This window comes from Rattus norvegicus, chromosome 8 (genome assembly GCF_021556685.1).
Source record: "Rattus norvegicus strain SHRSP/BbbUtx chromosome 8, alternate assembly SHRSP_T2T, whole genome shotgun sequence".
NCBI lineage: Eukaryota > Metazoa > Chordata > Mammalia > Rodentia > Muridae > Rattus > Rattus norvegicus.
The window spans coordinates 10,560,588-10,578,495 of record NC_141541.1 but is presented as its reverse complement, the minus strand read 5'-3'; the positions used below and the strand labels follow the sequence as shown (position 1 = coordinate 10,578,495).

Sequence of the window (17,908 nt, the reverse complement as noted above, 5' to 3'; positions counted from 1 at the left end):
TCATGTATTTTTTAAAACCTACTTGACAGTTGGAAGTAACATACATAGTTTAATAAACTCTAGATTTTACTTAAGGTTTATGTTTAAAATATTAAATATGAAAATGAAAACAGTAAATTCCAATCTCTAGGACGCAATTTTTCTGAAAACCAAACACAGTTTTCTGAAAGAACTAGGAGAAAAACAAAAATCCAAGAGCTGGCAGGTAACTCTTTGGGTAAAGTGCTTTTTATGCAAGCATGAGGCTCTTGAGTTTGGATCTGTATGTCTCTATGAGTTTAGTGCTAGTGTTGGTGACAGAAGGGGTGTGGGTGCTTGCCCGCTAGTCACCTAGTCTAATAAAGAGCTGGAGTTTCTTTGAGAGGCCCAGTGTCAAAGGAAAGAAAAAAGATGGAGTAGGATAGAGACATTTATACAATATTGACCTTTGGTCTCCACATTACAGCACAAGTGCTCACTTCCACACATATATAAACACACATATACATTACGTGCATTTACCGAATGCACAGAAACCCAGTATACTAACAGACTTACTTATATAGATAATATATTTTGATGGAATGATTTAAAGTAGTATTTCAAAGTAATTTAAAATATGATATCTCTCTGCCTGTTTGATTACCCCTTGCTGAATGTGCTTTGGGATTTAGTAAGTGATTAAGTATGATTGTACTCTATTCAGAACAAAGCAGTTTTATATTTGTTTCCACAATTATTTCATCAGTGGTATTGTTTTTGCTTTTTACTGGTATTTCAGTGTTTACTATTGTGGTCTGTGTGTGTGATAATGTGTGTGTATGGGCAAGTGTGCCTTGGCACACATGGGTCCAGTTTTCTCCTTGTACCTTTGCATTGGTCCTAGGGCTCAAGCTCCAGGAAGCTTGTGTGGTAGATTCCGTTACGACTGACCCTTCCTGCCAGTTGCAATGGTATCATGGTAATGGTGTGTTTGAAGTATGATAAAGCTTGTTTTGGTGACATTGATGAAATACAGAATAATGAGTTTGTGTTGCTCTTACTGTTAGCCAACACATTACACAGTGCAGACGTGACTGAATAAAGAACATTTGAATTATAGTAGGAAGTGTGTATGTGGAGCTAAAGCAGCCCAGTTTAAAGAAAACTCAGCTAAGGGCATGAATAAATGAACAGTCTTTTTAGTATTATTTTTCAACCTTTTTTGATATTTATGTTTATTTGGGTATTTGTAAAAAGTTAGAAAAAGGGAGAGGAAATTAGATTTATAGCAGTTGAGCAGAGAACATTACTTAACACACAAGTGTAACCGAGCTTCAACATGAATGCATTTTTCCTTTCAGGAATTTTATAACTTGGACAGTCTGTCCTTGCTAGAAGTTGTTGACTTGGTGGAGACAACTCGGGATGTTGTAGATGATGTGTGGCGACAGACAGAGCATGATCATTACCCCGAGTCACGCATGCTGCATCTGCTGGATGTCATAGGTACAGGGGAGGGGTGAGCTCTGGGAACTGTGCAAACTCCTCTCCTCTCCTCCCTCCCTCCCTCCCTCACTTCCTTCCCTCCCTTCTCCCTCCCTCCCTCTCTCCCTTCCTTCCCTCATTTTCCTGAAGTTTTTTCTTAAAATATTTAGTAATATAATACTTGCTATTGAAAGTAACTCTTAATAATTCACATAGATTTGCATACATTTTTGCTTATAGTTGGTTTAGTTCATAGATGTGAAATACTTTGATCACTAATAGAACCAAGTTCATACCTACAGAGACAAGAAGAGGGTTTCTTATCCATCGGGCTGGAGGAGTTACAGGCGTTTGTGAGTCACCTGACTTGGGTGTTGGGGTCTGAACTTAGGTCCTCTGATGGAGCAGTGAGCATTCTTAACTGCCAGTCTGTTTCTCCAGCATACCTCATATGCTCATTTTACAATATTTTCAAATGAACTAAAAGTTTTTGAAAAGCACACTGGTTAATATCCCAGTGTTATATATTTGACTTAGAAAATATCCTTTTAATGATTCGCCTTAAAACATGAGATAAGCTCATGGCAGGGGCGTGTTGCAGCTCTTTTTGTTCTAAGTCCAGGCAGACAACAATTTGGAATTGCTTATGTTTGCTTCTTCCATGCAGTCGGCTCAAACACACATGTGTTTTGGTGCAGTATGTGACTGAAGAAGAACGCAAGCTAATGTCTGTGTGTACACATATATTTATAAAGACAGTTCCTGAGAATTGTCTGTGCACATATATATTTATAAAAATGGTTACTGAGAGTGGTCTGTGTGCACATATATATTTATAAAAATGGTTACCAAGAATGATCTGTGTGTACATGTAGATTTATAAAGACAGTTACTGAGAATGGTCATCTAAGGGTGGGGAGGTGGTATGTTGTGGTTGTTATTGTACATGTTAATTTTTCCTAAGTATATGTTATAATTCTGTGAAAAAAATCCATACAATCTTGCTTTATGTTTTACTAGGTGGTTCATTTGGAAGGTTTGTTCAGAAAAAGCTGGGAAGCTTGAAACTGTGGGAAGACCCTTATTATCTCGTGAAAGAAAACCTTAAAGCTGGCATTTCCATTTGTGAACAGTGGGTGATAGTCTGCAGTCACCTCACAGGCCAGGTCTGGCAGCGCTATGTCCCTCATCCATGGAAAAGTGAGAAGTATTTCCCAGAAACTCTTGACAGACTGGGCAAACGGCTGGAGGAGGTACCAGTTTGATCTTGTCTTTAAGTGGAAGTGTCTTTTCACTGTCTATGAAGGCATTTTACAACTGATGAACATGTGTAAAAGAAATGATTTATGGTTTGAGGGAACATAGGAATTAATGTCATATGAGACAAGTCCTGGCATGCTCTAGTGTAGTGCAAGGTGCATAGTGGGTGCTAAGTCCTAGTTCTTATTTTTCTTAGGGACATGAGTGCTAACAAGCCAGTTGTGCAATGCTGTTTTGTTCTTTGTTGTAAAAGATGTAACAGTTTTCCCTGTGTGGGATCTCTCAGGCTTTCTCATGGCTACTAACATTGCTTCAAAGCTTGGCTCTCTTTAAAGGTGTGCTCAGTGGAAATAGCTCAGTTTCTCATTTACTCCAGCTACGAGCTTTCATAAAATACTACATACTTAGCTTCAAAGGAAAGGCAGAATGGGAGATTGCAGAGATAAGTCCACCCCTTGCTTAAGAGAAACACAATTAAATTTTTTTTTGGTATGGAATATTGCAAACATGCATAAAAGAGTGAGATACTTTCAATTTTGTTCATATTTCAGAAGCTACTGTAAAGAAATGTGTATAAAGAAACTCCTTAGATTTTAGTCCAACTTACATAGTTATTTTAGTTTAATACATTTTATGTTTTAATATATTCCCTTTTAGGTCTTGGCTATTCGAACAATTCATGAGAAGCTCTTGTATTTTTTACCTGCCAGTGAGGAGAGAATTGTATGCCTGTCTCGAGTGTTTGAACCTTTTACTGGCGTGAACCCTGTGCAGTACAATCCTTATACTGAGGTGGAGTCTATATGTGTTTATGTCTTCTAGTTCCTGTTGAGTTCTCAACTTTTAAAGGTCACTCTGTAGAATCTCATGGTCTAACAGTGTAATTAATTTGTTTAGCCTTTATGGAAAGCTGCAGTGTCTCAGTATGAGAAGATCATTGCACCAGCAGAGCAGAAAATAGCAGGGAAATTAAAGAATTATATTTCAGAAATTCAAGATAGTCCACAGCAGGTAAAATATTGAAAGATTTTACTGTCATTTTTTTCATAAGCTATTTTAATGTATGTGGTTGAATTAAGATAAACATGTACTTTGTCTACCTGTTAGCTTCTCCAAGCATTTCTAAAATACAAAGAATTGGTGAAGCGTCCCACCATAAGCAAAGAACTGATGTTAGAGAGAGAGACTTTACTGGCAAGACTTGGGGATTCAGCTAAAGGTAAAGTTCATCAGATGTAACCATGTTTTCTTGAGAAATGTTTTATAGATGGATATTTCTTTCATGCTATGGTTTAGGATTAAAAAACTATGTTAAAACATCTTTTTGACACACAGATTTATTTATGATATAAATGATAGATTTATTTTTATTTTTTAAAAATTATTTCTGTTCATGACTTTCCTGCATGTATGTTTGTGTACTGTGCGCATCCTTGGTTACCATGGAGGCCAGAAGAGGGTGTCATACCCCTGGAACTGTTACAGGCAGTTACAATCCGCTATGTAGGTCTGAAAATTGAAAACAGCTAGTGCTTTTAACTGCCAAGCCACCTTGTGAGCCCCTCGATTTGTTTAAATTAGCAGATTGTTTTTTCTGTATCTTACATAATGTGTTATGTTCGTTTCTTTTCCTTTAGTCATGCTAAAGTGCAAGTTAAGAAAGGAAAGAGTTACTGTCACTGACAGTTCAAGTTGCTCCATCTCTGCGGGGAGGCCAAGAGCAGGCCTTGGAACTCCTGCTCCTGTTATCTCCATAGTCAGAGGGAAACCGATGCATACGTGCTCATGCTCAGCCTGCTTTTCTGCCCTACACAGTTCAGCATTCCCTTCCCCTGCGTGTTTCTTTCCACATCAATTAAGGTGTGGTAATAACCCAAGCCTGCATTCCTGTTGATTTCTGACCCGTGTCATGTAGACAGCGATCTCTTATACACTCCAGGGCTCTGTGGTGCAGTGGAGGACCAAGGTCCACAGCGTTTCCAATAAGGCTTGTAATATACTGCTTCTGAGTTATTTATTTGATTTGAATGATACAGATTTTCGATTGGACTTTGAGAATCGGTGCCGAGGAATTCCCGGTGATGCATCTGGACCACTTTCTGGCAAAAATCTCTCAGAAGTTGTGAATAATATTGTTTGGGTTCGTCAGTTGGAATTGAAGGTACTTGTTTTAATGTAGTTGAACGGTGAACATTCAAAATGTACTAAATTAAGGTATGTGACAGGGACCCTAAAGCTTTTGTGAAAATACTGTTTTCCTTCCCTGCCGTACAGTTCATTTCTCCTTGTTGTGACCTAAAGAAGCAGCTGTAGGGAAGAGGGATTTAACTTTGTCTCACAGGCTTTCATGATGAGCAGTCTGGTTGCTTGTAGTTCCATGTCTGCTGGCTGTAGCTTATGGCATGATATCTTGGCAGATCAGGAATCAGACAGCTGGGTGCAAAACCTTGCTAAGTTGTGACTTTATTCCTACCCCGTGGTTTTACACTGATGGTTAGGCTCCATGTCAAAAGGACACTACAGTTCCCCAAAACAGTGCCTTCATCTGGGGACCATGTGTTTAAATACCTAATCTAGTAGGGTGCAGGGTATCTTCAGATCATGACATCTCATTTTCATTGAAATGTAAAGAAGTTTAAGAACATATGTGTCGAGTTTCTGGTTCTATTTGTTTTAAATATAGAGGAGTTTGTCACGTGTCACTCAGAGCCTTTGAAAGCATCTGTGGGGACTGTGTCTTTGATACTAGATTTAAATACATACTTTGGATGTCTTTGTGGTGTGGAAGTCTAACTGCAAGTATTTTATATCACTAAAATCACATCAGAATTTAAAGGAAAGGAGAAAGGTAATCAGACATATTTGCATGATAATGTTATTCAAGTTAACCTCACACTCTTTTGGACTTACTCCCCCCCCCCCTCTCTCTCTATATATATATATAGAGAGAGAGTTTTAGCTGATATATGAATGGCTTAGCTGACATTCACCTCTGCCTGTTCTTGTTTGAACTATTAAAGTCTATAGCGAATGGCTAGCATTGTTCTGAGTATGGTTAAGAGTAGTGTAATGCTCTGAATAGGAATGGGTCCAGCTCTTGCTTGGTCTGCCTCCCTTCCTTTAACTCTTTGTATTCTACCTTGTGTGGGCTGTCCTCTTGGGATTTATTGTTCTGAGGTTGTATGATTCAGAAGACAATTAGAGGGTGATATGTTTATTCCTTATCGAAAAGCTTTTTTCCCTTGTTTATAAATGAAAGAATTTAATTTTTGAGTCTCAAGTCAGAGAAAGGACTTCCTTATTTTAAAAGCTGAAATTAAGCTAGCATTAATGCTTATTTTTGTCCTTTGACTTTTTAAAGGTAGACGATACTATCAAGATTGCAGAAGCGCTTTTGTCTGACTTGTCAGGATTTCGATCTTTTCATCGAAGTGCTGAAGACCTCTTGGACCAGTTCAAGCTCTATGAACAAGAACAGTTTGATGACTGGTCAAGAGAAGTCCAGTCAGGGTTGTCTGACTCCAGGTCAGGTTTGTGGTAAGTACTGTGTACTGCACACTGCAGTGTAAGCATGCTGCTGTAAAATTGTAAAAATAAAATGCTGGCTTTCATCCCCCACTAGGTCTGGCACCACAGCGCCCCAAGATATCTCATAGATATCTTAATCTCAGTCAGCAAAGCGTCTCACCTGCTCTGCTCCATCCCATATCACACTGCCGATGGCTTCTGTCTGAGCCATCAGCAATCTCTCCACCTATCTAGTTCCCAAGGCAGGTTCCCATGCCATAAACACACATCCCAACTCCATGGCGGCTTAGTCTCCCAGCCGCCACACACTCTCTTAAACTTAATTCACCACATGAAAGAACACACAGCACAATAACCTCTGATCCAATTGGTAAGATATAATTGCCCACCTAAACATACAAAGCTGTGTACACATCCACCCCTTAAGAACATTCATAACAACCTGTAAATGTGCAGAGTGGAATCTTAGCATTAGTGTCCATGTTCTCTCCGAGGCCTCTCCTCCTTCCTCCAGTCTCCTCCTCTTCCCTCAAACTTTTTTCTCGTCCAGTGACAGGCCTCGTTGTATCTTGTGCCTGCCTCACCTGCATGACATCATCCTACATAAGCACAAACCCGTGTGTTAGTAATCTGTGCAGGACGATGGAAAAAGCTCTTCTCTATGGACTGCTGCTGCTTGTTTATGAGTTGTTGCACTTAAAACATTTTTTTTTTATTTTAAAGATTTCATTTTAAAGATTGTCTTGATTATTTTTATGTGTATATGTGGGAATGTCACATGTGTACTCATTGCCCTCAGAGGCAAGAAGGGTGTCAGATCACTAGAGTTAGAGGAAGCTTTGATTTCATTGTTGGGAACTGAACTTGGGTCCCCTAGGAGAGCAGGGCCTGGCCCTGAGTATACTGTAAGTCCCTGAAGTCGGCAGCTGTGACTCTACACACGAAGCTGCCAGCCTGCTCTCTCTAGCCTCATATTTATTCCTTGGGACTGCAGATTCTTCTCTGAGAATTAGGTATTCCTTCTCTCATGATTTTTCTATGAAAAATGTCTCATACATTTTTCTATTATTTTTACATTACAATTGAATGCATAAGCACTTTAAATTGCAGTTACTTTTAAACCCTTTAAGAAAAAGGTATTTTCGGGGTTGGGGATTTGGCTCAGTGGTAGAGCACTTACCTAGGAAGTGCAAGGTCCTGGGTTCGGTCCCCAGCCCCGGAAAAAAAAAAAAAAAAAAAGAAAAAGGTATTTTCTCATGACACTCTAAGTCCTAAGTAAGCCTTTGGCAAGTATTTACTTAATTTTATTTAGTATTTTATTAGTTACCATTGTTTTCATAGCAACTTATTGGGATATGACTAAGAAAAAAATCCACATTCCTTTGAACCTGCAGTCAGTTTTCCACAGTGTATTATTATGTCTACTTTAGACACTTGCCACGTCTCCTCTTACTGGGACTCACTTCATGCCTTGTGCATGCATTTTACATCTGAGCTATTCTTTCAGCCTTCCTCTTTCCCCCCAGCAGATGGAGTATTCATATATTGTCCTGGGGGTTAGTTTCAAATTCTTGTGTATGCGACCACAATGTTTTTTTTTTTTTTAAAGAAACTGTCATAGCATGAAGTTCTTTATTCCTCCCCTACTCTCTGTAGAAGGGTAATCAATCCAAATGCACTCTTAAATTGGAAATACAGTGCATTTCTCTGACTACAGTTCTGGCTCACGAGGAAGATTAGAGGAACCGAGAGGTTCTATGGTACAGTGACTGACATTTTGGGTAATTTGACTCCTTTCTTCCTACATGGAGCAAAATATAAAAGATATGTTCTCGCCCCCATCTTCCAGAACTGTAGCTAGGTTTGAAACTTTGTTATGCAGATCCTGTTGTGGTTTGCTCTATAAGTGGTGAGTGGGTCAGAGATCTAAGGTCTGCTAATGAGCCTGCTGAATCTTTTCCAACCTTGATTTCCTTTTTCTTTTTTCTTTTTCTTTCTTTTTTTTTTTTTTTTTTTTTGGAGTGAGTGGTATAAACTTTTCTAGTCTTTGCAGTCACCAGAGTGCCTCTGAAGACATCATTTAAAGTCCTGGTATATGCAAACTTTTTTGAAGAAGGCAAAAAGAGTTCTATTGTAGTGTTGTTATGCTTAGGAATATATACAGGAACACTGGATCTTTTTGTTCCATTTAACTTCTTCATTTGTCATAGTTTACTGGAGGTGATAGTAAGTAAGCAGAAAGTATTTGCTCCTTGCTTTCCTGATTACTTTTTAACACTTGTGAATTTTCTTAATTTTGAAAATGATTTGAAAGAACATAATGTAGACCATAATAAGTGAAAATAATGTCTACTTTATGATGATAAGTGTTTTTTATAGTTCACATGGATTTGAAAACCCCAAAGCAGTTTTATTATTAGAGTCTTAATACAAGAAAGGGCAAATTGAAAGAGTAAAGGATTCAAACGTTTGAGTGTCTTTGCTCTTACAATTTGATTTAGTTGTTGATCCATTACTAAAACCATGGAAGACGTAAGCAGGCCACAGCCATCCTGGGCCCCATTGGAAGTCAGACCCTTCTTGTGTGTCAATCTTGGTTCTTAGCTAACAGTGCAAGGGTGGATTTTCCTGATTCATAAAGTCCTCATTTATGTAATGATATATATTGCAGTTTGTTATCAAAGTCTGTGTGGTAAGAAAACATGGGAAGAGCTTCTTTTACAGTGTCCCAGCCGAATTTAAAAGACAACCGCACAGTAGAATCTGTTAGCTTCAGTTTCTAGGGGGAAGTTGTTGAGGCAGTTAGCATATGGCATCCATACCATCCACACCATCAGAGCACACCGTAGGAGCCCAAATCTCTACAGCAGGTAAAACCAGCCCTGACTGCAGAGTTAAAGTCCTTTGCAGGCTCTGTGTGTTTTTTCAAACAAGTTCCTTTTTCAAAGTAACTCTGATTGTATAAGAAATGATTGATAACAACACAAATATATAATTTTCTTTTGAAGAGTAAGCAGGAGGAACAGAGTTAGAAAGCCTGGATTAGAAAGTTAGTTTGTTTAAACTGTTAGGTTTATGGAAAAGTTGAACAAAATGTGTTTTTTATCACAACATGCAACAATGAAGCTTCAAAGATCCCTCCCACCTCCCTCTTACAGTATTGAGGCCAACAGCCGAATAATGGAATTGGATCCTAATGATGGGGCATTAAAAGTTCATTATTCTGATCGCCTGGTGATTCTTCTGAGAGAAGTCCGTCAGCTTTCTGCCCTGGGCTTTGTCATTCCTGCCAAAATACAGCAGGTTGCAAATGTTGCTCAGAAGTTCTGCAAGCAAGCGATCATTCTTAAGCAAGTATGATATCTTTGAAGATGCTTTTGTTCTTGCTTATTATACTAACTTAGACTATGTTATGAGCTTTAGTTTTTACTTTTAATTTTTTATGCTACTGTAATTGATTATTAACTTGTGAGTTTACACTTTGATAAATGATTAAATTAAAATCTGTTTTGAATCTATAGGATTTTTTTAACCTTAATATTATCATTAATTTTCATTCTGAAATCATTTGGAAAAATACCAAATTATTCTTTCTCCTTCCCTTCCTAACTCCCCCACTCTTTTCTTTCTTTTCTTTTTCTTATTCCATTGTAAGGGTCTTAAAGGAACTTCTAATAAGCGTCCTCTGCTTACCTTGCAGATATTTATAGAGGATTCCCAGGTTATTGGCATTGGTTTATTACTTGTACCATTGCTGTTGCTTGCCTGTTTAAAACAACACTTTTACCTAGTTGTCTACTTCTTGGATCAGGTTCCAGATCATTCTGTGGCTCTGACCTCCTTCTCTGCCTACACTCTTTAGCATGCTTGGCCACTGTCCTAAATGGCTTCAGAGAATCAGCTTAGAAAGAGGAAGTCTATTTTGGCTCACAGATTTGGAAGTTTCAGCCCATGATCAATTGGTCTCTTTCTTTTGGGCCAATACTGAGGCAGCACATTGTAGGAGCACGGGTGGGTTAAAGCCACACATGACTAGGGAGCAAAAAGGAGAGCAGGGGTGGGAGAGGCCCTACAATTCCTTTTAAGAGCATATATTGCCATTGCTTTAAAGATTTTCTACTAAGCCCCACTTGATTTTTTTTTTTTTTTTTTTTTTGGTTCTTTTTTTCGGAGCTGGGGACCGAACCCAGGGCCTTGTGCTTCCTAGGTAAGCGCTCTAACCACTGAGCTAAATCCCCAGCCCCGCCCCACTTGATTTTTAATTAATTAATTAGCCTGCCTCTACCACCTTCGTTTACAGTGTGTGCCACCACTTCCAGAGCAACTTTGTTTTTTAAAAAATAATTTTTCTTTATTTTTTGACAGTTTTATCCATGTGTACAGTGTATCTTGATCATACCTGCTGCTGTTGCCCTCTCCCTCTTCACCTGGATCCCCCAAAATACCCACTTCCACCTTCTTTCCCTCTTAACTCATTGAGTTCTATTAGTGCTGCTCATATATGCATGGGCATGGAGCCCTGCACTTAGTGGCTGACTCACCAGAAGCCACAGCCTTAAAAAGTGACTCTCACTATCACAGCAGCCTTCAACTGCCAATAATTTCCCTGCTTGGGTGAGGTCCTGTGAGCGCCTTTCCCATCAATGTTGGAATGATACCTTGATCTTATATAGTAATACAGCTGCTGAGAGCCCATGAGGGCCATGCCCTTCCGTGTCCAGAAGTCAGCATTACACAGCACCATCTCCCTCCCTTAGTTTTTCCACCTCTTCCTCCACCAGGTCTGTTAGGTAGCCTTGGGCACAAGGTTGATAGAAACGCTTCACTGAGGGTTGAGTACCTAATAGTCACTGTGTTCAGCTTTTTGAGTAATTCTGACTCTTCGTATTAACTGCTGCCCACTACAAAAAGAAGCTTTCCTGACCAAGTTTGAGAGCTACACTATTGGTGGTTATCAAGATAAATATTTAGAAAGCAGTTGAAAACTAACATTTAGTTCATCATTCATTAACTGTAGATTTTTCTCTCACTGCTGGAGCCTATGACATTCCCAGCCATTTTGATAGGTCTTAACTCCAATCAGAAAGTTGTTGGTTACCCTGTAACAGTCTTGCCACTATTGTTCCAATGGGAACATTTGCCCGGCAGGTCGCTATAGAGTAGGAAGGTCCAGTGGTCAGTAAGAGCGTGTCTTAGTTACGGTCCTATTGCTATGATGAGATACCATGACCAAGGCAACTCTTACAAAAGAATGCATTTTTTAAACTTTATATCATTCCAATCTCAGTCATCTCCCTGTTCCTTCATATCTGCCCTCCATCCTTGCAACAAAAGAGAGGATTTAATTGGGGCTTATAGTTTCAGAGCGTTAGTCCATGATCATCATGGCAGGAAGCAGACAAGCTTGGCACTGGAGCATCAACTGTGTAATAAGCATGTAAAACATATGAGACTATGGGGCCGTTTCCCTTCAAACCATCCCAGACTATTTATGTTATTTTCCCCCTCTAGCCCGTATATCACTCATGTCGTTAGGGAGGAGGATTCTTGACCTTTTCTATATTGATCTCTGTGTGTACTGCAACCGAAGCGTGTGCACCCATGCTCTCGTTAAGGCGGACACCCAGAGTGTCTCAGGGACCTGTTCCATCCTAGAGGCCTTCGGCCCTTCTGACCAGTATCCTGCAGCAGTGTAGCATACTTGGTACTGAGGTTTGTAGAGAATAACCATTTCTTCTGCATTCTTAAGCCATGCAGGGTGCCATTGTCCCAATTCCTTTTTTGAAAAAAAAATCATTTTCATTTAGCTTACAAAGTAGTGTTTCTATACGGATTTAAAAAATTATTTTATTTTTTTACAGTTATTTTTCCTATATGTATATCTGTACCAAGTACCTGCAGAGGCCAGAAGAGAGCGTTCTATCCTCTAGAACTAGAATTATAGATGGGCTTGCCATGTGGGTGATGGGACTGAACCAGGTCCTCTGAAACAACTGCCCATGCTTTTAACTACTGAACTGTCATCCCAGCTCTCCTAGAAGGATTTTTCCTACATCTTTAGTTTTGAATTTTTTCATTCCCTACATCTTTCTCTCTTATTTGTCTGCCATACATCTCTAGCTAAACCCTTAGCCCCTTGTCCCCTCCCCAACTACTGTCTCCTGTCAGTAAGCTGCCTACCCCCACCTCAGTTTATTTCTTCTTTCCTGACCTTTTTGCATATTCTTAAGTTAAACACATAGATCTAACAGTTTGAAGCTACGGTCTGTATATGAGAGAGAACATGTGATATTTGCCTTTTTGGACCTAAGTTCTTCACTTGGTATGGTATTTTTTGGTTCCATCTATTTTCCTACACATTTTATAGCTGAATAGAATCCCATGTATATAAATAGCACATTTTTGTTATCATTCATCAGTTGATAGACACCTAGGCTGATGACAGTTCTAGCTCTTTTGAATAGAATAGAGCACGGTGTATCTTTGTACTAAGGTATGCAGTTCTCTGCATATTTGCACAGGAGCAGTATGTCGGTCATATAGTAGGTCTCTTTTCATCCTTTTGAGGAGCTTTCATACTCTAAAGTGCCTCCTGTAAGAGCAAACGTGAAAGATGTCCAGGAAAGAATCACGTGCTAAGGTTGGTAAGATGTGTCATGGTGAGGATGGGCCTTCCGAACAGGAATTGTGCTAATTTTGCTGTCACTCAGGAAACTGCAAGTTATATATGCTTCTTGATGAGTACAAGAGAGAGATGGATGGTACTGAACTACGACATTCAGCTCCTCTCATCTATTCGGCATGTAGGAACATGAGCCCCAAGGAGCAAGAGGACAGCTGTTTCAGCGACTCCTCCATTTTCCCAGAGTAACAGGGAGCACATGTGTGGGGAGCATAGCCAATATCACGTGGATAGCCAATAACTTCAGAAGCTCGTTCCCTGCCCTGGTCTTACCAAGAGATTAGCACATGGATTAGAGGAGGGGATAGAGGTAGGAAAACGTGGTTGGAATGAAGGTATATATTGAATGTGTAGGTTTTTGCTGATGTGGAATTTGAGAGAAAAGATGAAGAGAAGTCCAGTTTTTGGTGTGAACCATGGACAGGGAATGTGTTAGGTACTACTGAGCTGTCAAATGCTTTCTGAGAGGTGCAGGAGGAGGAAATCCAGTCCTTTAGCACTAAGCCCCTTCTTAGCACTGAGTTCCTTTTATCCTGATGCGGTGAACTTGATCCTAGAGAATACATTTTATTGTCTGTTTGAACAGTCTTAGACATGACTTGATAAACTGTAGGACCTCAAAATATATGTGTTGATTGGGCATATTGATTCATAAATTCTGATCTGGAGATGAAAAACTATTTCTGTTTGGTTTTAGGGTTGAGGAAAAGTATTACGATTTGAACAAAAATAAAGGGGTTGGGGATTTAGCTCAGTGGTAGAGCGCTTGCCTAGCAACCGGAAGGCCCTGGGTTCGGTCCCCAGCTCTGGAAAAAAAAAAATAAAGGAAACATGCTAAACACACAATGTCTTTTTACTGCTAATTGGACTTATATTTTTGTAGGTGGCACATTTTTACAATTCTATTGATCAACAGATGATTCAGAGTCAGAGGCCAATGATGCTGCAGTCTGCCTTAGCATTTGAACAGATAATTAAAGTAAGTGAGCGTCTCATGCTTTATGATACAAATAGGGAGGTTGTGGACCAGTTTTTAGTTCATCCTTCAATTTCACAGCCACTGTGGGAGTGCACATGACTTCATTTTGTCTGCAGTGGTTTCCTTCACTCTTAGTGAGTGAGTCCCCACTGCAGATAGGAGTGATTAGAACGCCTCCCGTTACTCTGGTAGTGGGTTTGCATTCCTATGTGTCCACTGCTCTCATGCTATTGCATTCGTATCTTCTGAGTTGGAAATCCTGGTGTACAGAGTGCTTGAGGGCTTGTGTTGTTTTTCTTTAAGCCATCTTCAGACTTTTAACTCATGACTTTGCTTTTTTGTTTATTTAAACGTCTATAGGAAATTGGAAAACTTCACAGTAGGTTTTAGACTACATGGTACATGTGACTGCAGATTTTTTGAAATGTATACTTACTTTTAATCCTCATAGAGGTCAGTGTTAAGAATAATTGGGTTTTGAACAGAAAATTAAACCTTCCTGGAAAAAGCATTGTATCTGAATACTACTGTTTATTATACTGTAGAATTCAAAGGCAGGGAGCGGAGGCAAGTCACAGATTACTTGGGACAATCCTAAAGAACTAGAAGGCTACATCCAGAAACTCCAAAATGCTGCTGAGCGACTTGCCACTGAGAATCGAAGGCTAAGAAAGTGGCATACTACGTTTTGTGAAAAGGTATATTTTGTTTATAGAATTTATCATACTGTAAATGGAACTGAACAAAAATAATTAGTATTAGTATATAATAGCAGTTTTTCTTGTGAAGTAATTAGAGATTTGAAGTTGTAAAAAAAAAATTTATGTTTTCCCTTTCCATAACTTGCTCTGGTGTTTACAACCTATCTAGCTGGAGTATGGTATCAATAGCACAAAACTGACAGTATTTGAGGCTTGCAACTTGGCCAGCAGAGTCTCTATTCTCCCCTAGGACAGAGCCCTTCTTTTCTCTCTGCATTTAGTACTTGAGTGTGTGTGACTCCCCCCCCCCCTTCCTCCCTCCCTTCCAGTCCTTCACAGGCTTGATACTTCTGTGCATGTTGGCTGAAAGTGAGAGTGAGGGTTTGCTCTTGTCAGTGCATCACAGGATGGCAGATAGCATGGGATGAGTGGTACTTTGTCCCTTGATTAAGGTGGCTGCATCACTGGAAGGCTGCCATGTTCTAACAGGCTCTGAGACTGTTGCACATTATTTGAACAGGTGGTCATTCTTATGAATATTGATCTACTTCGGCAGCAGCAGCGTTGGAAGGATGGGCTGCAGGAGCTGAGAACTGGCTTAGCGAGTGTGGCCGCGCAGGTGCGTGGGTTGTGCTTTGTGACTATCTTTTGGGAATCTGGATGCATGACTCAGTAACAAGTGCATACAAAGTCATGAATACCTCTTGGTACCCCTAATGAATATACAATTCTCTAGTTCTATGACACACATACAAATGCTGTAAATCACAGTGAATTTGTGTGAACTATATAAAAGTAAGCTTCTGTGTGCCTTACAGAGGGCTGAGTCCCTGGTTAGTTTGTAGTTTTCCTGATTTGGTGCTTATGAATTTATTGTTTGCTCTTAAAGCTTATGTGGAAGCAAACAACAACATCAAAATCCAACTATTTTTAGCTATCCAATTTAAATTTCTTATTTTTAAAATATTCAATGAATTATTTAGGAATCAGGAAATGGAGAGTAGTACTTTTTGAGAACATTGAAAAAATACAAAAGAATTCACGTAGTAGAGCATTGTGAAACCAGCTTCAAATAAAAACTTCATTCTGCCTGAGTTTTTAATTTTGGTGAGCTTTTTGTGTAATATTTTAGCTGTGAGATTTTCATATCAAATGTTTTATAAGTACTTTTACTAAAATGGCAATTAGAGTCGTGTATATTTAGAACAAGCACTAAGCTGGAAAGTGTGCTTTATATAGCTTGAAAATCAAAAGTAAAAAAGTCATTTACCTTTTCGATCTGAAAATTGGTGCTAAATGACATTTCAGGGCTTCCAACCCAGTGACATGCGTGCGTGGCGGCAGCACTGGAACCACCAGCTGTACAAGGCTCTGGAGCATCAGTATCAGATGGGTCTGGAGGCACTGAACGAGAACCTGCCAGAAATAAACGTCGACTTAACCTACAAGTAAAGGCTCTGAAATCCACATTTCATTTCCAAGTTAAACCTCTAATAATTTATATTCTAAGTAAAATAATTCAAGATGATTTAGAGTGACATTCACTCTGTTTTTCAGACAGGGAAGGTTACAGTTTAGACCCCCTTTTGAAGAAATCCGGGCTAAATATTACAGAGAAATGAAGAGGTTCATCGGAATTCCGAATCAGTTTAAGGGTGTGGGCGAGGCTGGAGATGAATCAATATTTTCTGTCATGATTGACAGAAATGCAAGTGGATTTCTGACTATTTACAGCAAAGCAGAAGACCTGTTTAGAAGACTTTCAGCTGTATTGCACCAACATAAGGTACAGAGCCTGCACATTTCTACCCTTATCAGAAATTTCCTGATTTGGTAAGTGTAAAATGAGAATTTTTTCTGTGATGAAATAGACTCAAAATGTGTCAAAACCAGGGAAGCAGCTTGCTAGACTCTTAGTCTAGGTTCATGTTGCAAAGGGAGAGAGGTTAATAGGCAATTTAGACTTTATGAAGTTTGAGAAACTAGTTCTTTTTTCTTTTAAATGTGTATATCAGCTTGGAATGTAATGTGATATTTATGTCAGTTTTAATTCTGAAGAAAATGTATTTTGAGGGAGAATACTCATGCTAACTTCATTCAGGTGACTTAAAGATGTGCTAACAACGTGTGTACATTCTGCGAAATCAGTCACTAGGTGGTGCAGTTTTTGTGGGGATGTGGAGTGTGTTTGCACAGCCTAGGTGGCGTACATCTGGGCTGTATAGTTTAGGCAGCACAGTGTACACCACCCATTCCTGTTTAAAACGTCACTGTGATGGGATGTTTCATTGTGACTGTTTCTGAGTTAGAATACAGGTACAGGCTCTCATCTTAGTGCTCATTTGTGCTGGATAAGGTCATAGGTCAGGAATTTGCTCTGTTCCTCAGCTGTCCTTGCACTGAAGATGTCTGTAATTTAGAGTTCAGGATTGGCAAGTGGTCTGGACACTTGGAGGCTCTCCTTGGGAGAAATGCTTCTCCCTTTGCGTTTATATACATCGAATCTGAGAAAAGATTCTAAAACAGTTTATTTTCCTCACTTTGTTGATCTTAGTCAGTAGAGCCTCTCTTTGCAGTGTCAGCTTATATGGTAGTTCCCTTTTCTTAATGCAGTTTTCTTCCTTAGGAATGGGTTGTGATTGGACAGGTCGACATGGAAGCTCTGGTCGAAAAGAACCTTTCTACTGTCCATGATTGGGAGAAAAATTTTAAAGCATTGAAAATAAAAGGGAAAGAAGTTGAACGGCTTCCCAGGTATGAGAAGTTGGTGTGTTTATGTAAAACAGTAGTTTGATATGGCTAGTAAGGGTACCTCTTTGAGTCAGGTGGATCTCTGTGAGTTTGAGGCCAGCCTGGTTCCAGAACAGCCAGAGCTACATAGTGAGACCCTGTCTCAAAGAAACAAAAACAACAAATAAAACAAAATGAAAAGATTACCTTGTTAATCCTGCCACCTTAGTTCTTCCTGTCGATCTCAACTGACAAATTCCAACTACTCTCTGGTCAGACAGTGCAAGGGATGACAGAGGTCCAGTGCTGAGATGTGGTTGTGTAGAATAGACTGGAGGAGAGGCCCCATTCAGCCAATGGTGGGGAGCTAATGTTTAAGACAGTCAAGCTGTATTTAGAGAGCCCTCCACAGAACAGAAAACTCCTGCTATTTATCTCTACTCTGGTTATGCTGCTTCCTTCCAAGTGGCCTGAGAGATGCAGCACAGAGAAAATTTAGGCTGTCAAAGTGGACATAAGCCCCTGAGAGGAAGTTCATAACCCAGCTCTGACAAGGTATGCCCTGCCACCGGAGGTTTGACA

General features: G+C 39.5%; 1 protein-coding gene across 5 annotated transcripts in view; it reads left to right on the top strand.

Moving 5' to 3' along the window:
• Positions 1 to 17,908, top strand: part of Dync2h1 (dynein cytoplasmic 2 heavy chain 1) — a 221,001-nt gene that overhangs the window by 12,172 nt on the left and 190,921 nt on the right. For all 5 annotated transcript variants that reach the window (XR_015626948.1, NM_023024.2, XM_087563631.1 and 2 more), the window contains 14 exon segments: positions 1,323 to 1,467; positions 2,467 to 2,699; positions 3,364 to 3,498; positions 3,604 to 3,717; positions 3,814 to 3,925; positions 4,743 to 4,867; positions 6,068 to 6,243; positions 9,393 to 9,588; positions 13,800 to 13,895; positions 14,441 to 14,593; positions 15,117 to 15,215; positions 15,905 to 16,044; positions 16,154 to 16,382; positions 17,223 to 17,350. Coding sequence is in view for 4 of the 5 variants with exons in the window: in NM_023024.2 (NP_075413.2) it covers positions 1,323 to 1,467; positions 2,467 to 2,699; positions 3,364 to 3,498; positions 3,604 to 3,717; positions 3,814 to 3,925; positions 4,743 to 4,867; positions 6,068 to 6,243; positions 9,393 to 9,588; positions 13,800 to 13,895; positions 14,441 to 14,593; positions 15,117 to 15,215; positions 15,905 to 16,044; positions 16,154 to 16,382; positions 17,223 to 17,350 (2,081 nt within the window). In the remaining variant the exon portion in view is untranslated.